The sequence below is a fragment of the Arachis hypogaea genome, chromosome 17 (assembly GCF_003086295.3).
Source record: "Arachis hypogaea cultivar Tifrunner chromosome 17, arahy.Tifrunner.gnm2.J5K5, whole genome shotgun sequence".
Classification (NCBI taxonomy): Eukaryota; Viridiplantae; Streptophyta; class Magnoliopsida; order Fabales; family Fabaceae; genus Arachis; species Arachis hypogaea.
In genome coordinates, this window is record NC_092052.1 from 122,616,601 (window position 1) to 122,635,735 (window position 19,135).

The 19,135-nt window shown below is 35.7% G+C and overlaps 1 protein-coding gene across 1 annotated transcript; it reads left to right on the forward strand.

Moving 5' to 3' along the window:
• The first annotated feature begins 4,895 nt into the window (after nt 1-4,895).
• On the forward strand, nt 4,896-7,346 carry LOC112763800 (uncharacterized). Its single transcript, XM_025809378.1, has 5 exons — nt 4,896-5,024; nt 6,215-6,430; nt 6,654-6,746; nt 6,837-6,902; nt 7,026-7,346. Exons 1-5 carry the CDS (start codon nt 4,896-4,898, stop codon nt 7,344-7,346), a joined length of 825 nt encoding a protein of 274 aa, XP_025665163.1.
• The last annotated feature ends 11,789 nt before the right edge of the window (nt 7,347-19,135 follow it).

Consider the following 19,135-nt stretch of genomic DNA (forward strand, 5'->3'; position numbering starts at 1 on the left):
AGCCTCGAGAAATAGTTTCCAACTTTTTCCAAAACGCGCGATTCGCTTTACTCAAAACTCGGACTTCATCTATGATAACCCATCAGTGCTTTCATATACATAATTCACTAGTATTAAGCCGGCCAAACTTAATACCAAGAATTATGCAATGCAAGACTAACGGCGTTAATCAATAGATCGTCATGTGCATAAAGCTCTAATTCTCGTCATTCGACAAGACCTAATACATGACAAACGCTCAGAGCATGCAACTGAAGCATAGGCAGTCCATTCCTCAGGCTCTACAGGAAGAACTGCTCTGATACCATAATGTAACACCCTAACTACCAAAGCTCACGCTTTCGGCTGCGCAACTCTGATAGCTCGGACATTACGACGACTTTTATACTATTTAATACTAAAATATGAGCCTGTTTAAAACTTTAAACCGCAATATCGCTCCCAAAAATACTTTCGTTCGATAACGTACCTCCATAAATACCATTCAATACAACAACTCATAAAGAGTACATCCATATATATACATAAATATATATAAATAATATTACAAACATAATCTAATACAATTCCTATCCCTCTTACAGATTATATCAAGATAAAGGCGAGGGTGCAGTAAATCATAACTAAAACAATACAGAGCATCACAACAACAATTAAATAAGCTCTTCGTAACTTCTGCGCCCATATCCTGAAAGGGGAAAAATGTAGGGGGGTGAGAACATCATCCTCGAAAGGGTTCTCAGTAGAGGGTTTTTGGGAATTACTGTAATAGGATACGTGAAGATAACCGCATCAGTGATTAATAACCGTCTTATGCCTCTTTTCAAAAACAACGGTTTACAATGAAAGTAAAGTCGGAAATCTTTTCTAAAAGAGGAGCCGTTCAATTCTCAAAAACTCAAAAGTCTTTCAAAAAGGTTTAACCATGCTGAACCAAATAGCCTTTCACATTTTTCCAAATCAGAAACACAAAATCGAAACCAACCATCGGTCCATCTCAATCCAACCACGGCCCTAGGCCCAAACAATCCAACCACGGCCCTAGGCCCAAACAATCCAACCATCAACCAAATCACCACAATCCAACAGAGTCCCAGTTGCAAACACAGATAGGAAGTTCAAGCACAAACAACAGTTACAGCAAGTAGAATAAACAGCAGTTAATCATATAGGCAAACCAAGTACAATATGCACACCCAAACAATGTCACATAGATGCATATGATGCATGCCTGTCCCTAGTGGCTGATGATATCATCTGTCGGTTATAGAGCCAACCCGACAAGTCCTGGTAGCTAACCATTGGACTGTCCCTCTGTCGTGCATCCCCAACTCGAGTTATACTCATCATAAACTTGATCATAATCATGATCCATATCCATCACCCTCACTGGTGAATATTTATCCATCACCATCACTGATGAATATTTATGGGGGCGAGCTCATCCGGACCTTTCACAGTGCCCGGCCACACTTACGACATTGGGTTAACAGAGCTTCGAGTCTCAACCTGGAGCACATGGTGGCTAGCCATTGCTACTACCCAGGGAAACCCTCATCTCCAATAGTGGAAGTGCAAAAATCATAATTATCAATAATTCAGCATATACATGCATTCATTCTCATCCATGGATCAACATCCATCTCAGCCATCCGACTTACGGTTCAGTCCAGAACCAGCCAATATTGATAATCACACACAGCCATTCCGGCTCACGGTTCAATCCAGAATCAATCAATATGTATAAACATACACAGCCATTCCGGCTCTCAACAAAACAGCACTTCCACATTCAAAATCATCAAATTCATGAAATCGGCATTTAAGCCATAAATCATTTTCTCAACTCATTTCACTTTGAAATCAAGTTTCAACTCTTTTCAGCCTTGGCTTTAAAGATCTCATTTCTCAAATCATCTCAGGCTCATAAGCCACTTTTACTCAAGGTAAATTCTCCTTTCAAAATAATGCCACTCTCGGCATCCTCTTTCCAAAACTTCCATAATCATGGCAAGTTAAAAGCCTCTTTGAGATATTCAAAATCACCCATCCAACAATGGGATTTTATAACAAAATTTTCTCGGCAGAGTCCCAAGTCTTTAGGGGAGAATAACATAACTCATTTCGCCAAATTCATTTAAAATCATTAAAACATTGGCTTTCCGACTTGAGTAATAAAATAGGATCTAAGCCAAACCGAGTCATGTAATCATTTACTTCTTTCAAAGCCGTTTCCTTTACTTAGGCAAAACCAACTTCAACCCCCATGATAAATTCTAGAACGTTTCAACTGTTCAAGATTTGTTTTAGTCTTGCAAGAATTCAGAATTCAAGGAGTACTTAAAACCTTTCTCAAAACATTTAAAAAAATGAAACTTGTCAATAGACAGTCAGGTCTTTTCAAAATCATTAAAACTCTTTAATTGAAACCCCCAAGTCAAATTCAAAGGCATAAACCCTTTTCACATTCAAATAGCTTTAAAACACAAGTTTCATCTAAATAACTTTCTCCTGAAAGAGATACAATGCCTTTCTTAAGAAGCAAGACTAAATCACAATTCCCTCTTTAATAATTCATTTCAAAAGTATGAATCATCCTTTTCTTGATAATTCAAATAAAATAGTAGAAGTCTTTAACTCATCATTCTCCAAACAACATTTCAATAAAGACTCGGATTTTATAGAAATTTCGGCAGCACCTCCCCTAAAACTTGGACTTTTGCCACCCGGTTCGGGTCCCAACTAAACCGTTTCTCATTCCTTTTCAACAGCTCAAAACCAGAAATCAATTCAAAAGCAAGCTAAATCCAACGGTCGCCTCAATGGCATACCTCAAGGAAACCATTTCAAAAATCAACTCAATATCAACCGATTTAACTCATTTATAAAACTTTAAAGAATCGGTTCAGCAATAAATCATTTATCAAAACCAGAGCAATTAAAGCAACCCAGGCTGAATTTCAAGAGCATTCTATCTTTCACATCATCAAAATAATTGACTCAATTCAAACCAATCCTCAATGGATTAAACTCATTTCAAATATTTAAAGAATCAACTTCAAACATTACATTTCACAAGCCACACAACAATTCAGCCAAGCCAACATCCATAATCATTCGAGTCAATCAAATAATACATAAGGCAGATACAATCACTAATTACACTATATCTCACATCAGTATCCATATGTAATAATTCCAATAATAAGCTGTAGTTTTTGGAAAGCGCCCCTACCTCGAAACGCAAATCCATAACCCAAAAGTCTCATAGAGTCCTTTCCGCCTCAATCCGAAATCAATAACCAAAATCCCGGCTCCGCTTGTTTTTCGCAACAATCTCAACGACTCTAGTCGCAACATAGAACAATCAGGACTTTACCACACGTTACCACAATTCATATTCATTAACCAACACAGCAAAATACTAACGCGAGGCTTTCCGAAACATACTTACTTACCGAAACGAAGAAGGAACGGATGAACCGAACAGCGGCGGTCTCCGAACCGGTTCGGCGGCAGCTTTAATCGTGACCCGCAATAACCGGAGCTTGACCCTATGTTACAAAACCTCAGAATCTGTGGCTAAATATAGCAACATATTGATTTTCAAGAGCTCCGGAATGAAGATGCTTACCGGGAGAAAGGATTAAAGACTGAATCAAACTACAGAAGTTCCGGTGATGGTTCCAGCGGCCACAACAGCTTCTTCGGCAGCCATACACGACAGGAGACAACTCCGTTGCAGCTGGTTGGGCAGCGATAGCTTCCGACGGCCATAGAAGCTCCGGCGGCCAGAACAGCGGCACGGCTTCGCCCTCCTTCTTTCACGGCTCCCACGACAGCAACCACAATTTAAAACCCTTACCGGCAAAGCATCCTCCGGCGACGGTAATGGCGTTTCCCGGCAGCCAGGCACGGCGAAACCAGACAGCGGCGGCAGCTCGTTTGCGGCAGCGACTTCTTCTGGTAGCGCGGGCAACGACGGCGCTGATAGATGAGCTTGTGAACGACGGCGGCGCAGGGGCAGTTTCTTCCCCTCCCGAGCGCGCCACTTCCTTCTCTCTCCTCGAGGCTCGACGGCGGCAGCAGTCCGAGACGACAGCGACAGCACACGGCGACGCATCCCTGCGTAGTGGGTCGCGCTCCTCCTCGCGTCACTGGCCCGCATTTTCCACCCTCAACATCGCGCGATCTCTCTCTCTCCGCTGAGCTCCCTCTCTGTGTATCAGTTCGGTGGTGACGGCGGTGGCGAGGCCCACCGGTGCCGGCGCTCTTCCCTCTTCTCTTCTCCTCCCTGCTGCACTCAATCTCCCTTTCCCCTTTTTGCTTCGTTTTTTTTATTCCTTTTCTCTACTGCTGCTGCGCATGAATGGAGAAAAGGGGAAAAAGGTGTGTGGCTACTGCTGGGTGTGGTGAAGAGAGAACCGGGTCTTTGGGTTAGGGTTTCAGGGTTAGGGTTTCATTTTCAAAAATTAGGGTTAGGAGCATTTTAGTAATTTCAAATGAAATTGGGAAAAATATAGTAATTGAAACCCAAATTAAATCCAACACTAATTGTATATAGAAAATACTATTTGCTCACCAATTTTACAAATTATTTTCAATAAAATGCCCAAATCAAATAATTAGAAGTAATATAATTAATTTCTCTATTTTTCAAAATAGCTGTACTAATATTTAAAATATTACTGATGTAATCCAAACCATGTAAAACCCCTATTATTTCATAACTGACAAATTTATAATCTAAATATAGAAAATAATCCAATAATTATAAAATTGGATAATAATCATAACCCATCTCAAATTCGATAAATCAAAACTTGCCTTAATTTTCTTTAATAGAGAAATTTCTGAAATTAAGGTTACAGAAACACTGAATTTGAAATTAGTTAATGATAGCCCTCTTTCAAAGGTCTTGGGTCTTACAATTGGCGTCTGATTTTCAACAGTTGCCAATTGGTGAAAAAAGTTGGAAGACAATGAGTAAGGCTTCCAAGGAGCATGCCTTTGACCAGTTTAAGGTAATGTTTAGTTTTTTTTTATAAAGTAAGGCGTTACCAATGCTTAGTTCGCAAATGCTTTTTTTTTTGGTATATCTTAAATTGCAGTACATTATTGAATAATTTAAGCCACAATTAATCCGGTCCTTCGTGTATAGCAATGTAACTAATAGTTGTAGTAATAATAATAACAATAATAACAATAATAATGATAAAACTTATAAACCTCAGGAGAATGTTAAAGCTGCTCCTGTTGTAAAGAATTAGAGAGTGAGTATCTATAGGTTATGATTTCCGGTTAAATGAAAATGTCAGAGGAAGAGAAATATGGATCAGATTCGCACAAGTTGATTCTGTTACCTTCTTAACTTTGAAATTTTGGAATGTAATGTGGTTTTAATTATTTGTTGAGAGATTTATTTAATTATTTGCTAGCTATGGGGTTGCTGTTTTTATGTGCTACAATTCTCTATTAGTAGGTGAATTTCGTTGGTTTTCTATTTTTTTGTTTTAGTCTGGTAAAGTAGAGAAGGATAGTGCATGTTGGGTTTCTTTTTGTTCACTTCTTTGAATTTTGTTGCTGAGAATTGTTCATGTCTAATGATGTGTCTTTTGATAATATGTAAGTATGTTTGAGGTGGTTAATTATTATATTTTTTCCTTGTCTTACTATATTGGTATGCTCCTCCTCAACCCTCCTGACCAAAAACACCTTCACATTTCAACTTTCTTATTGTTGTCCATGCCTGTAGAAAGCTATTGTAAAAGAGATTCAGCCTGATTTCTTTAATAGGATTTGAAGGGTTCCTTTGCCAAAGAGTTCTAACAGATTGTATTAGTAACTACAATCATTATTTAATGAAGTGATATATATTTGATCATTACTAAGCTGGTCCAGCAAGGGGGGTTCGGTTCATACTTTGAAGGTGATTATTCATGCTTATATTGGAGGTGATTCATGCTATTTATATGCATATAATGGTTGTGAAACTTGCATTTTGAACTTAGAATTTAGGATAAGGTTTTCATTGTGGAAAATTCTCAATCAAATTTATTTGTGTGTTGAGTTGATGAATAGTGTATATAGGTTCTTCTGTGATGTGGAATGGATTTGGAGTTAAAGTTAATAGTTAGAATGACGGTGTGAAAGCACTGATGTCAATATAGTTATCATGTTTATTGTGTTATCTTATGATCTGAACTACTTGTAGCGAGTCTTCCACTATGAGGACGATGGAAAAGGAATCATAAAGCCGGGAATTGTACAAAGGATAGGAAATTCCTGGAGGAATGCAAGGAATCATTTGTTCCATAAGGTTTATGACGAAGAACTGACTTTTGACCAAAACCTCAAGCGTAAGCCAGCAGGAATAGAGGCAAATCACTGGAAAAAATTTCTTGAATATCGGTTGAACGAGGACACAAAGGTAACAAATGCTTAGTTGAAATTTCATTGTATTCGATTTTAAATCATCATGAATTACTACTAAATATGCTGAATTTATTGTGATAGTGAAAAAACTACTAGCAAAAAGTTCATCACCTTATTCTTTTTTGTGTTTCCTGATATTGTACATGCCTGACTTATAAAACCATTAAAAGTATAGTAATTTATCCCGATAACATTTCTGTTTGTCGTTTTATGTGTAGGACAAGTGTAAAAAAAATGCTGCTAATCGTTCAAAGCAACTGCACACACATACCGGAGGTTCTAAAACGGTGGCAAGAAAGAGACACGAAAAAGTAATTAATTTAAATTCAGTTCCAGAATGGTGACGTGTTTCTGGTAATATAGTGTTGTCTGGATTATGATTGTGTTGATGATTGTTATAGGAACTACGACAGGGAAGGCCTATTGGTAGAGGAGAGGGATGGACCATGAGTCATAAAAAAAGAATGGTTCGTATATGAATGAAGATCCGCGTCTGGTTGGGGTAAATCATGTTCTTTACTTTTTCATATTTCTATATTTAAGTAGTATGAATTTAAATTAGTGTAAATCCGGATCTCACGTGTTTGCAGGAAGCAATTGAACACATTGAGAGCCAAGACCCCTCGAGCAAGGAATTTTCACAGAATGATTCCCTTGCACAAGTGCTTGGAAAGGAGCACCCAGGAAGAGTTCGTGGACTCGGTTTTGGTCCATGTCCCAGTCATTGTTTTCGTAACATTCCACAACAGTCTGACTACGGTGTACAAATTGAGGAGTATAAGATGGAGATTGTAAAACTTAAGGCAGAGGCAGCAGAACTTAAGGCGGAATCAGCAGAACTCAAGGCGGCAGCAGTAGAGGAAAAGGCAAAGAGACAGAGAATGGAGGCAGAGGGGAAGGAAAAAATGTAGAGTATGGGAAATTTGTTAAGATACATAATCCAGCAACAAGAAGGTAGTTTGCCACCTGAAATAGCTGCAGATTTGGATTCTTTGAGAAGTGCACAACCTCATCCCATGCAAGATGATGTGCGGGCAGCTAATGATTTGAATTATGAATGTTGGAATCTGAATACTCTTTAATTTTTCACTGTCATAATGACTTTTGAGATATTTATTTGTAGTTTTTCATTTTGGTGACTTTATCGGTAGTTTACAGTCATCGATGCACTGAATTCAAATAATTATTATAATGATTCACTTTTGCATATATTTTTGTTTTGTTTCGTGTGTTGTAGTTTGATTGACTGTTAGTTATTTTAATAAGGTAACACAATTGAGGGGTAGAATGTATAAAGTATAAAAGAATTGGCATATATTAGTGTAAATTCGGGTTTTTTTTTTATGAAAAAAAAGTGTAACTCTACATTTGGTAGCGGTTTTAAATTCGCTGCTAGATCTTAACAGAATATTTTAACGGATAGCATTTTGCAGCGGTTAACAACCGCTGCCATCTTCAAGCATACATATTCTTACGATTTTGTAGCGGAAAGAACCGCTACAAAATTATACCGCTGTAAAATACCATTTAGCAGCGGTTGTTCCAACGGTTGCTATTAACCGCTGCAAACGGTTTAGCCGCACGCTATCTTCCAGCGGGTATATCAACCGCTGCTATCCGTTTGACAGCGGTTAAAAACCGCTGCTAATCCTATGCATAACCGCTGCTATTTGCCGGATATGGTGTAATGGTAAGATCAGTGACACGTGGCGTTGACATGTAAAAAAGTTATTTATAATCAAAATAGTCCTTGAAAGTTCAGACGTAAGTTTTTTTCATCCCTAAAATTTTAAAAATTAATCAAAATAGTCCTTATATAATTTTTTTATTTTTTCTTGATAATATTAAATTTGAAATATTTTTTGATACTACTAATTTTAATAGAAATGTAATTGACAAACAAAAAGTTAGTAATTGTATCTTTTCTTCTTAAAAATTTTTTCAATAAAATTATCTCTCTCCTTTAATTCTTCTCAATCTCTCTTATTCTTTTCTATTCTAAAACCTTTTTCTTACATTATATATATATATATAAACCTAAACAAAGTTATATGCTCAAAATCAAAATTTATGTATGTTAACATAAACAAAGTTATACCAGTATTTTTTTCTATTACATCTTTTTTTTCCATTATGGTATTATTTACATATAGGATGTAATGGTAGTAATATTAAAAAAATTATATAATCTATCTCAAACATATGAAACACACAAAAATTTATTATGACATTTGCATATAGTACGCTTAAGAAGCAATTCGATTAGCATATAATAATAATAATAATAATAATAATAATAATAATAATAATAATAATAATAATAATAATAATAATAATAATAATAATAATAATAATAATAATAATAATAATTAAGCAACAAATTTTTAATATTTTGTAAAGTTTGAAATTGAAGCAAAATTTATGGATCTTCTTGAATTTTGACTTCGAATATCACTACCATTACATCCTATATGTAAGTAATATCGTAATGGAAAAAAAAAGATGTAGTAGAAAAAAATTGTGGTATAACTTTGTTTAGGTTAACATATATAAATTTTGATTTTGAGCATATAACTTTATTTAAGTTAACAAATACATACATTTTAATTTTGAGTATATATATATATACTCAAAAATAGAGATTTTTAGAAGAATTAAAGGAGAGAGATAATTTTATTGAAAAAAATTTTAAGAAGAAAAGTTACAATTACTAATATTTTATTTGTCAATTACATTTCTATTAAAATTAGTAGTATAAAAAAATATTTAAATTTAATATTATCAAGAAAAAATAAAAAAAATTATATAAGGCTAATTTGATTAACTTTTAAAATTTTAGGGATGAAAATGACTTACATCTGAACTTTCAAGGACTATTTTGATTATAAATAACTTTTTTACATGTCAAGTGACACGTGGCATGCCACGTGTCATTGATCTGACACGTCAACTAATCATCTTGTGACACGTGGCATTAACCCACCACGTTATCATGCCACGTGGCACTTAACGTGACACGTCATCATCCAACTGACGGAAGGACTAACGTGACCAAGTCATGTATCTTTCGGGGACAATTTCGATTAATTTTGTCTTTCGAGGACCAAAAGGAAGATCAAGGTATCTTTCAGGGACGATTTTAACTATTAACTCTATACATTATTATTGGGTTTTATTACATATGAGTTTGTAACTCAAAATTAGTTATGTTAGGATTACTAAATGAATTGTATATATTTGGCAAGATCCAGATATACTCATTGTCTTAGCTAAATTATAAAATCTAGGAACATATATGCATAAAGGTAAAAAAATGGAGAGAAAATGTGATTAAGGGCCACAATAATTAACAATTAACAACCTAAATATATTACTTGATTTTTCTCAAAAACAGTTAATAAATGAACATTGATTTCCAACTTTCGTGGACCCAGAGGGATGACTAAATAAAACAAACCTTCACTACAAGAAAATTGGCAGATAGCGGTAGATATTTAGCGGCGATTTAAGCTAAATAAAATCTGCCAGTGGTTCTTGTGGTGGATTTGGGAGAGGCTACCAAAAGCTCTTATTTTGCAGTGATTTTGCTGTAACTGCCGTAAAATGTTGAGTTGGCGAATATACTTCGATACTCTTTTTGCAGCGATTTTCTTCCAACCACTGCAATATTATTTTTAACTTGAATTTTTTTTTTGTTTAAACATTGCCTTATTAAATCTATTCTAGTCCTTGCTATTTTTTTTATGAAAAACATGTTTCAAACACTGCAACTTGATGCATTAAATAAATTTTTGATTTTGTGTTACGTAAAAAATAATTCATTAATTAAAAAATATTTATAAATTAATAATGTGCACAAATTTATGAATCAGGTTTTCTCTTGTACTATCAGCGCATTTTGAGTTTGTATTCAAGCATAAATGGTAAAGAAAAAATCAAGTGAACATCTGAATTCACAAAGTCAAAACAAAGTTCAATAGAATATAAAAATCAGAATTACTAAAGTAGACAAACAATCATTGACTCAAAATTTCTCACCAACATCGTATTACCTGGCCAGAAATACTCTGTCAAAAATCTACTACAGTCACGTGATAAAGGATCTGATAAGTCATCTCCAAACCATGGCTTTTTATTTAGATCGAAGCCCCTTTTTACCGCATGTATATCATCTTCTCTATGTTGGGTGTATAAAGTTTCATTGTCTTCTTCTGGAACCTTATTGAGCTCAACATTCATGGAGATGTCATATCCACCGGAGGAGATAGCATCTAAATCGTCTTCTGAATCAGTGTTTGCCCCTTCTAGAGTGTCATCAACTATTTCGCCTGAATATTCAGCTGACACTGAATATATGTACATGCAACCAACAACATAAATCTACTTAAAAGAAAATGATAACTTCCAGGTCATTACCTAGTAATTAAGAAAAAAATTTGTAGAATTATGGGAAGAAGACTTTAAACATAACAAATACAAAATTAACAATTACCATCTCCTTCGTCAGTAGTTTAGACAGATTTCTTGGAAAGAAGCTCTCTAATTGAACGTTCTATATACTTTAATTCCTCTTTTGAAGCAATCTGCAACTCAACAACATGCGTGTTATTAAAGCGCGTCTGCGTCATAATAAAATGTATAGTTGATGGTCTTTTTGTAAAGCATATTGTGTCTCTGTGATTCACTTTCTATGCTAGAAATTTATTTCTAACCTTTAATTCAGCAAGTATGTCTTCAGAGATCCTACCAGTTACAAATGTCATAAAAACATACCCAAATTTCTCCTCGTATATTGAACCCTATTCATGAAGTTCCTACAAATTTTAGCATGAACGTAACAACTATCATTGGTTAAATGTTGTACGCATATATCAACTTAAAATACTTATTATTCAAATATAGTTTAACTCAAGTTTTTAAGGGCATGGCTAATGAACAAACCTGCACAGTAGCTTTGTTCGCCGTTTTCAAGTATTTATTAGAACAAGATCGTCCTGATATAGCCTCCAACCAAGACCTAACATTCAACTTATGGGACCATATGTCTCTGGCAACCGTAATTGCATGTTCCAATGAAGAGAATGGAGAGGAATAGCCATTTCGTTAGCGAATGTTGGGCCTGCATAGCATGATGAGAAATCTTCCGTTTTCATTTCTCCTGATACAACACCATTTTACGTTAACTATTTGGGTCAATGATAACAATATTGTAATTTAACGCAATTTACTCGATACCATAATTTTCTTTATTGGAGACTAAGAACAACAACAATGATGATGACAACAACAAAGCCTTGAAAACTGACTTTTGCTAGCAACAATCGTTGGAAGAAATGAGAAACCGGTGGTATTCATGAAAATCAACAAGAAATGAAAACTTAATTCAAATACGAAAACACAGATAGCAATGTAACCAGCAAACTATGTACATCATAAACAATTTTAAACTTATTAAACACACACAAATCCTCTATAAATGATGTACACGTTTTCCATATTTTCACTATGCGACATCATCGATGTTATCAGAAACATCTTCTATTGGGTCTTCTATATCATCATCCCTGGCCTTGTCAACTGTAAATCACTGATGTCACCTGCCGTTGACATGTTCAACCTGGGCTGTGGAGAAAAAGCAGCTTCAACTTCTTCATTCTCTCCTCTCATATTATACAAGTCTCGTGGTTTTACATGAACCACTACACTCCATTCTTGATCTACTTCATCATGTACATAGTACACGAGATGAGCTTCTGATGCCAATATGTACGGTTCATCCTCTTCTCGATCACCGGTGTGAATCGGACAAGTGAAATTAACGCTGGTAAGGCCCAGATGGTCTTATTTGATGCCTCTGCTCCTAATTGTATCAACCCAAATACATCTGAACAAAACTACTGTGAAATGGCAGCTGTAGTTCAATTCGATTATGTCCACAATTTTTTCATAATATGAAATACTACCAACAGCCACTCTAATGTCACACATGCTTGCATAACTTCTTGTATTGGATGAGATATAAATTCCACTATTTTGGATTTTCAGCCCGTCTTCTTTTGTGATAGTTCTAAACTTGTACCCATTAACGTTGTACGCCTCAAAACGTCTTGCCTGAAGCATGGGACCACATGCCAGCAACTTCATTTCTTTCGAATGTATAGTACTGTCCATTGGAACCTGACACCATAAATTAGAGTTCATTTGTATAAAACATTGGAATTCGTAAATTATAATTCTAGGGCACAAATAAGTTGGTCAGGTTAAATTTCTACCAACCTCATACTTGAACCAACGAGAAAATTCTGCATGCACAACACGGTCTATCTTAGATTGCGACCTTGTTTGATGCCGTAATTTTCGTTTCGTTTCTGCCCTAAATATACTTTATGACACAATAAGAAATTAGTCCAACGACTGAGTGTTTGAAATGGGTTATAATCGTGCTTAAAAAGTACATGTGCATACTTACTCAATAAATGGAATGACGGCCTGGCAATTGACTAGCACATGACGATGTGCCTGATCTTTTTCCATCGAGGTCAGTCCAAAATGTGAAACAGCCCCAGAAGCTTTTCCAATTTCTGGGAACATAGTTTTTCCTATATTGTTTGTAATATCAACAGGTTGATCATCAACTCGCGCTGGTCGGTTGATTCTAGTCTCAATAATATCCAAATATTTGGAACAGAATGTTAAAATCTCCTCGGATAAATAGTCCTCCGCAATTGAGCCTTCTGCTTGTGCCTTGTTACGCATGTATTGCTTCAATCGTCCTAGATACCTTTTATATAAATGGAACATAACGCTTAGTATATACAGAATGAGACAAAATAAATGTATTAAAGGCATTTAGTAGCAAGCTAACCTTTCTATTGGATACATCCACCGATAATGTACTGGGCCACCAAGTTTTAGTTCATCAACGAGATGCACCGTAAGGTGAACCATGGCGGTGAATAAGGATGGAGGAAAAATCATTTTCATCTGACACAGAGTTTGCACAACATGATTCTGAAGGCCACCAAGCTGCATAGGGTTTATAGCTTTCCCACAGAGTTCTCGGAAAAATGAAGACAAATTTGCAATCACAGTCAACACCGGACTCGGCAATGCATTCTTCACCAAAATCAGAAGTAATTATTCCATTAGAATGTGGTAGTCATGACTTTTCAACCCATACAACTTGCGCTGTCAAATGTCAACACAGCGAGAAATATTACTCGAGTGACCATCTGGAAAGACCACGTTCTATAGAGTCTTCAGGAATACATTCTTCTGTGGATTCGACATTGTGAAGATTACTGAAGGATATTTACCACCTTCGTCCGGCCACAATTTAGGCCTTATGCCCATGCTTTGTAAATCTTTTCGAGCTTTAAGATTGTCTTTTGATTTGACGCTATTGTTTAAGATAGTGAAGACCACATTGTCACAAATATTTTTATCTATATGCATCATGTCAAGGTTATGACGCAACATGTGATCCTTCCAGTACGGGAGTTCAAAGAACACACTCCTTTTTTCCCAATACGAGTCATATTGATCTGCATCTTTGTTGCCGAGAATTGTTGATGTCTAATGATGTGTCTTTTGATAATATGTAAGTTTGTTTCAGGTGGTTAATTATTATATGTTTTCTTTATGTTAATTTTTAGTCTGCTCCTCCTCAACCCTCCCGACCAAAACCTCCTTCACCTTTCAACTTTGTTATTGTTGTCCCTACCTGTAGAAAGCTATTGTAGAAGAGATTCAGCCTGATTCCTTTAATATGATTTGATGGGTTCCTTTGCCAAAAAATTTTAACAGATTGTATTAGTAACTAAAATCATTATTTAATGAAGTGATATATACTTGATCACTACTAAGCTAGTCCAGCAAAGGGGATTCTTCTCATATCTTGAAGGTGATTTTTCCAATATCATTATTGGGAACCTTATGTGGCATGTATGATCAGGTGAGCGGTCCATCAAGATTTGATTTGGTCCTGTTGCTGATAAGGTGTATGTTAGGAGGGAATATAGACGGTAAGAGTGTCTTTCATGCGCTTGTTCCCAGCTAACTTTGATTACTGAAAAACAAACACTCAATATTGAGCCATCTTTGTCAAGGGTCTCTTTATTCTTGAATTTCATGATCAAGGTCCACCTACTTTGATTTTTTTCTGTATGATAAGATCTTGTTAATCTTTATGTGGACCAAGTTATGTGGCCTTATGTGATTAGGCATGCTTATATTGGATGTGATTCTTGCTCTTTATATGGTTATATTGGTTGTGAAACTTGCATTTTGAACTTAGCCTTTAGGATAAAGTTTTCATGGTGGAAAGTTCTCAGTCATATTTACTTGTGTATTGATTTGATCGCTTCTGTATAAAGTTCTGTGATGTAGAATGGATGTGGAGTTAAAGTTAAGTGGTTACAATGACGGTGTGAAAGCACTGATAGAAGATTTTTATCATCTTCATTGTGTTATCTTATGATCTGAACTATTTGTAGCGAGTCTTTCACTATGAGGACGATGGAAGAGGGAGAAAAAAGTGGAGAATTGTACAAAGAATAGGAAGATCCTGGAGGAACGCAAGAAATCATTTGTTCCATAAGGTTTATGACAAATAACTGACTTTTGAGGAAAACCTCAAGCGTAAGCCATCAGGAATAGATGCAAATCACTGGAAATGGTTTATTGAATATCGGTTGAAGGAGGACACACAGGTAACAAATATTGAGTTGGTATTTCATTGTATTCGATTTTAAACCGTCATGAATTACTACTAAATATGCTGAATTTATTGTGATAGTGGAAAAACTACTACCCAAAATATCTTCACCTTATCCTTTTTTATGTTTCCTGAAGTTGTACATGGCTCACTTATAGACTATTAACATTGTAGTAATTTATCTCGATAACATTTATGTTTGTATTTTTGTTCGTAGGAGAAGTGTAGAAAAAATGCTATTAATCGTTAAAAGTAATTGTACACACATACCAGAGGTTCTAAAACAATGGCAAGAAAGAGATACGAAGAAGTAATTAATTTAAATTCAGTTCTAGAATTTTGACTTGTTTTTGGTAATATAGTATTGTCTGTTATATGATTGTGTCTTGATGAATGTTATAGGAGCAACGACAGGGAAGACCTATTGGTAAAGGAGAGATATGGACCATGAGTCATAAAAAAAAGAATGGTTCGTATAAGAATGAAGATGCCAGTGTTGTTGGGGTAAATCATGTTCTTTACTTTTTCAAATTTCTTTTTGCAATTAATACCATTGAATTTAAATTACTGTAAATCCGAATCTCACATGTTTGTAGGAAGAAATTGAACATATTGAGAGCCAAGACGCCTCCAGCAAGGAATTTTCACAGAATGATTCCCTTGCACAAGTGCTTGGAAAGGAGCACCCAAGAAGAGTTCGTGGACTCGGTTTTGGTCCATGTCCCACTCAGTGTTTTCGTAACATTCCATAGCAGTCTGACTACGGTATGTAGATTGAGGAGTATCAGATAGAGATTGTAAAACTTAAGGCGGAGGCAGCAGAGCTCAAGGTAGCAGCAGCAGAGGAAAAGACAAAGAGACAGAGAATGGAGACAGAGGCAGCAGAGGAGAAGGCAAAAATGCAGACAATGGGAAATTTGTTAAGATACATAATCCAGCAACAAGGAGGTAATTTGCCACCTGAAATAGCTGCAGATCTGGATTCTTTGGGAAGTGCACCGACCTCATCCCATGCAAGATGATGTGCTGGATCTAATGATCTGAATGATTAATCTTGGAATCTGAATACTTTTTAACGGTTCACTGTCCTAATGACTTTGAGATATTTATTTGTAGTTTTTTTGTGACTATTTATTTGTAGTTTACAGACATCGATGCACTGAATTCAAATTACTATTATAATGATTCACTTTTGCATATATATTTTTGTTCTGTTTTTTGTGTTTTAGTTTGAATTGCTGTTGGTTGTTTTAATAAATTAAAGCAACTTAGTGGAAGAACGTATAAGGAATAAAAGAATTGGCATATATTATTATAAATTCGGTTTTTTTTTTTAAAAGTGTAACTCTACATTTGGCAGCGGTTACAAATCCGCCGCTATATTTTAACAGAACTTTTCAATAGATGGCAATTTGCAGCGGTTAACAGCTGCTGCCATCTCCAAGCAGTCCTAATTACGGTTTCGTAGCGGATAAAACCGCCGCAAAACTATGCCGCTGCAAAATACCATTTAACAGCGGTTATACCAGCGGTTATTATTAACCGCTGCTAAAGGTTTAGCCGCATGCTATCTTCCAGCGGATTATCAACCGCTGGTCTGCTGCTATCCGTTTGGCAGCTGCTAATCGATTGCATAATCGCTGCTATTTGCCGGATGTGGTGTAGTGCTTGTTTTTGTTCCGTGCTTAGTGGGATTCAGATACGTTAAAAAGATTTCAAACTTGTCCATATACATTCTGCTTTAATTTCAATAATTTGGAACCACAAATAATATTCATTATTTTGAGTTTCATTGTTGCTATTGCTAAATAATCTACATTCTATAAACTATATATTCACCGAATTTGCATCATATATAGAACATCTATATTCTGTTCTACATGGACTAAATCTCAAAGTAGTTTTTTAAATTCACAACTTTTACTATTTTAATCTCTCAAATTCAAAATTATCTATACTGATTTTCAGAATTCAGTTCTAGGCACCATATTATAGTTCCTGAATTCTTTCTAATACTGAATTAGCGAACTAAGTACAGAATTGACTCTGACTTGCCATGTTGGACATATGGTTAAACAGCGTCGTTCTGTTTTGCCATTTAAACAAGACAAAAACGAAAAAAGAAAGAAGAGTTTATATGATGTACAAATCATTATATGTCCTTTCATTCTCCAAAATGACTTTCTTTTGCCTTATTTAAGGGATAAAACGAAAAGACGCTATTTAGCCATGTGTTGCATGGCAAGTCAGAACTAACTCATCATTTCATTTGTTAATTCAACGTTGAAAAGCGTTTAGGGACCAATATGGTGTCTAGAATTAAATCTCGAGAAATAGTATAGTAAATTTTGAATCAGTAGTGCTACGTTACCATCTTTTTATCTGCCAAAATCTGCCAACTTTAGTTGGGCTGGACATGAAGCCCATCTACTAAATAAAGCCACATCTAAGTTAACCATGATTTAATCCTAATTTACCATGTTAACCTAAATTACCATAGCCCCAAATTGACTGACGGTGGACCATCTCTCCCAACCTTCCTCATCCGCATCCAGCGCCAAATAAAATCCTTTGTTGCCATCTCCGCCGGTCTCTGCCGTCAAGGAAAAGTCAACTCCAGCGGACCACCAGACCACCACGTCTAGGTTACGATCCGATATTCGCTGCGAAGCCGTTTGGTCTGTTGCGTGTGCTCATCGGAGGTGCCTTGAAGATGCATCTGGGTGTCCGGCCTTGTACAAGACGCAACAACCCAGCGCTTCTCTCCTCAGGCAGCGGCAGAATTCGTATGCCTGTGTGGATTCGCTAGAAATCCCGTGGCTTTCTTGAATCGCTACTGCCACCAAGAGCCACGTTCACTGGCAGAGGAGCCCGAGTAGAAGCGTGTCTTCCCTAGGGCACCACCGCGACACTACGAGGTTAGTGGGTATTTGAGATTTAAATTAGGTGCTTGTATAGGTGTGTAAATCTGAGTATTACATTTTTTGAATTGAGAAGGATTAAACATGTGTCTGTGTCTCTTGGCTGTGAACGAACTTGGATGTTGGTGTATTGAAGTGTTTTTTTGGTGATCTTGTTCCTATATGAAGGAGGTTGCTTATACTGTGTTGTATCAGTTCTTTGAAAAAAATGGTGTGATCAGTTATTCAAATTTTTTTCGTCGTGATTATTTGTAGTTTATTCCGTATGTCTATGTTGTGTTATTTGCAGACAGAAAAACATTGATTAGTGTAGTGTCGCTGTGGTCACCCTCGTTGACGAAATTGTTGTCGTTGTCAGATTATTTAGTACCTTCTCATCAGTTTTGAGATTTAAAATTGTTGCAGGCACTTTATTGATATAATTTATTTATGATAGAAGCATATTATAATATAATTTATTAAGTGTAACATATTTTAGTAATATGATTTATTTAGTTGTGTCTTTACTAAATTTTGAGATTATTTTGTGGGCATGTTTGGCCTTTTTGACGTGTGCATTTTCGTACTCAAGTTGGTAATGTTATTTTACAATTAGGCTAATAATTGATGTACTCGTTGTTTATGTTTAAAAGTGAATTGAGATCCAATTTTTTTATTTTAAATGGTTTGTCGTTTCTTGATCCACTGAGTTACAGTGGTGCAAATTGGTTATGTGATTGGTGTGGTCTGTTTTAACATGTTGCTCTTATGGAAGAAAAAGTTTATATTATCTTTTTGTTTCCAAATTGATGTTGTAATTTTTGGGTTTATCAATTTTCATTTGAGAGTACAAGAAGTTAACCTCAGATGTGTCTTGTTTATTTTTTCTATGTTTTTTTTTTCAACTTAATTTGCTTAATGTGACTTTTTCATAGTGACTTAATGTGTCTTGTAGTGAGTTTTCTTGTGATACACATAGCAATAAATTCAGTTGAGAATGATAATATATTTTGAGCAATGCATTGAGATCCATGTGTTTTTTATTAGATATTTGCGGTTTTAGGAATGGTTAAATGAGCTTTAT

Excerpts from the sequence above, each read along its gene's own strand:
- LOC112763800 (XM_025809378.1), top strand. The coding sequence starts at position 4,896 with ATGATAGCCCTCTTTCAAAGGTCTTGGGTCTTACAATTGGCGTCTGAT. Across the intron at positions 5,025-6,214 it reads ATGCCTTTGACCAGTTTAAG|CGAGTCTTCCACTATGAGGA; the intron begins GTAATGTTTAGT and ends AACTACTTGTAG. Across the intron at positions 6,431-6,653 it reads GGTTGAACGAGGACACAAAG|GACAAGTGTAAAAAAAATGC; the intron begins GTAACAAATGCT and ends TTTTATGTGTAG.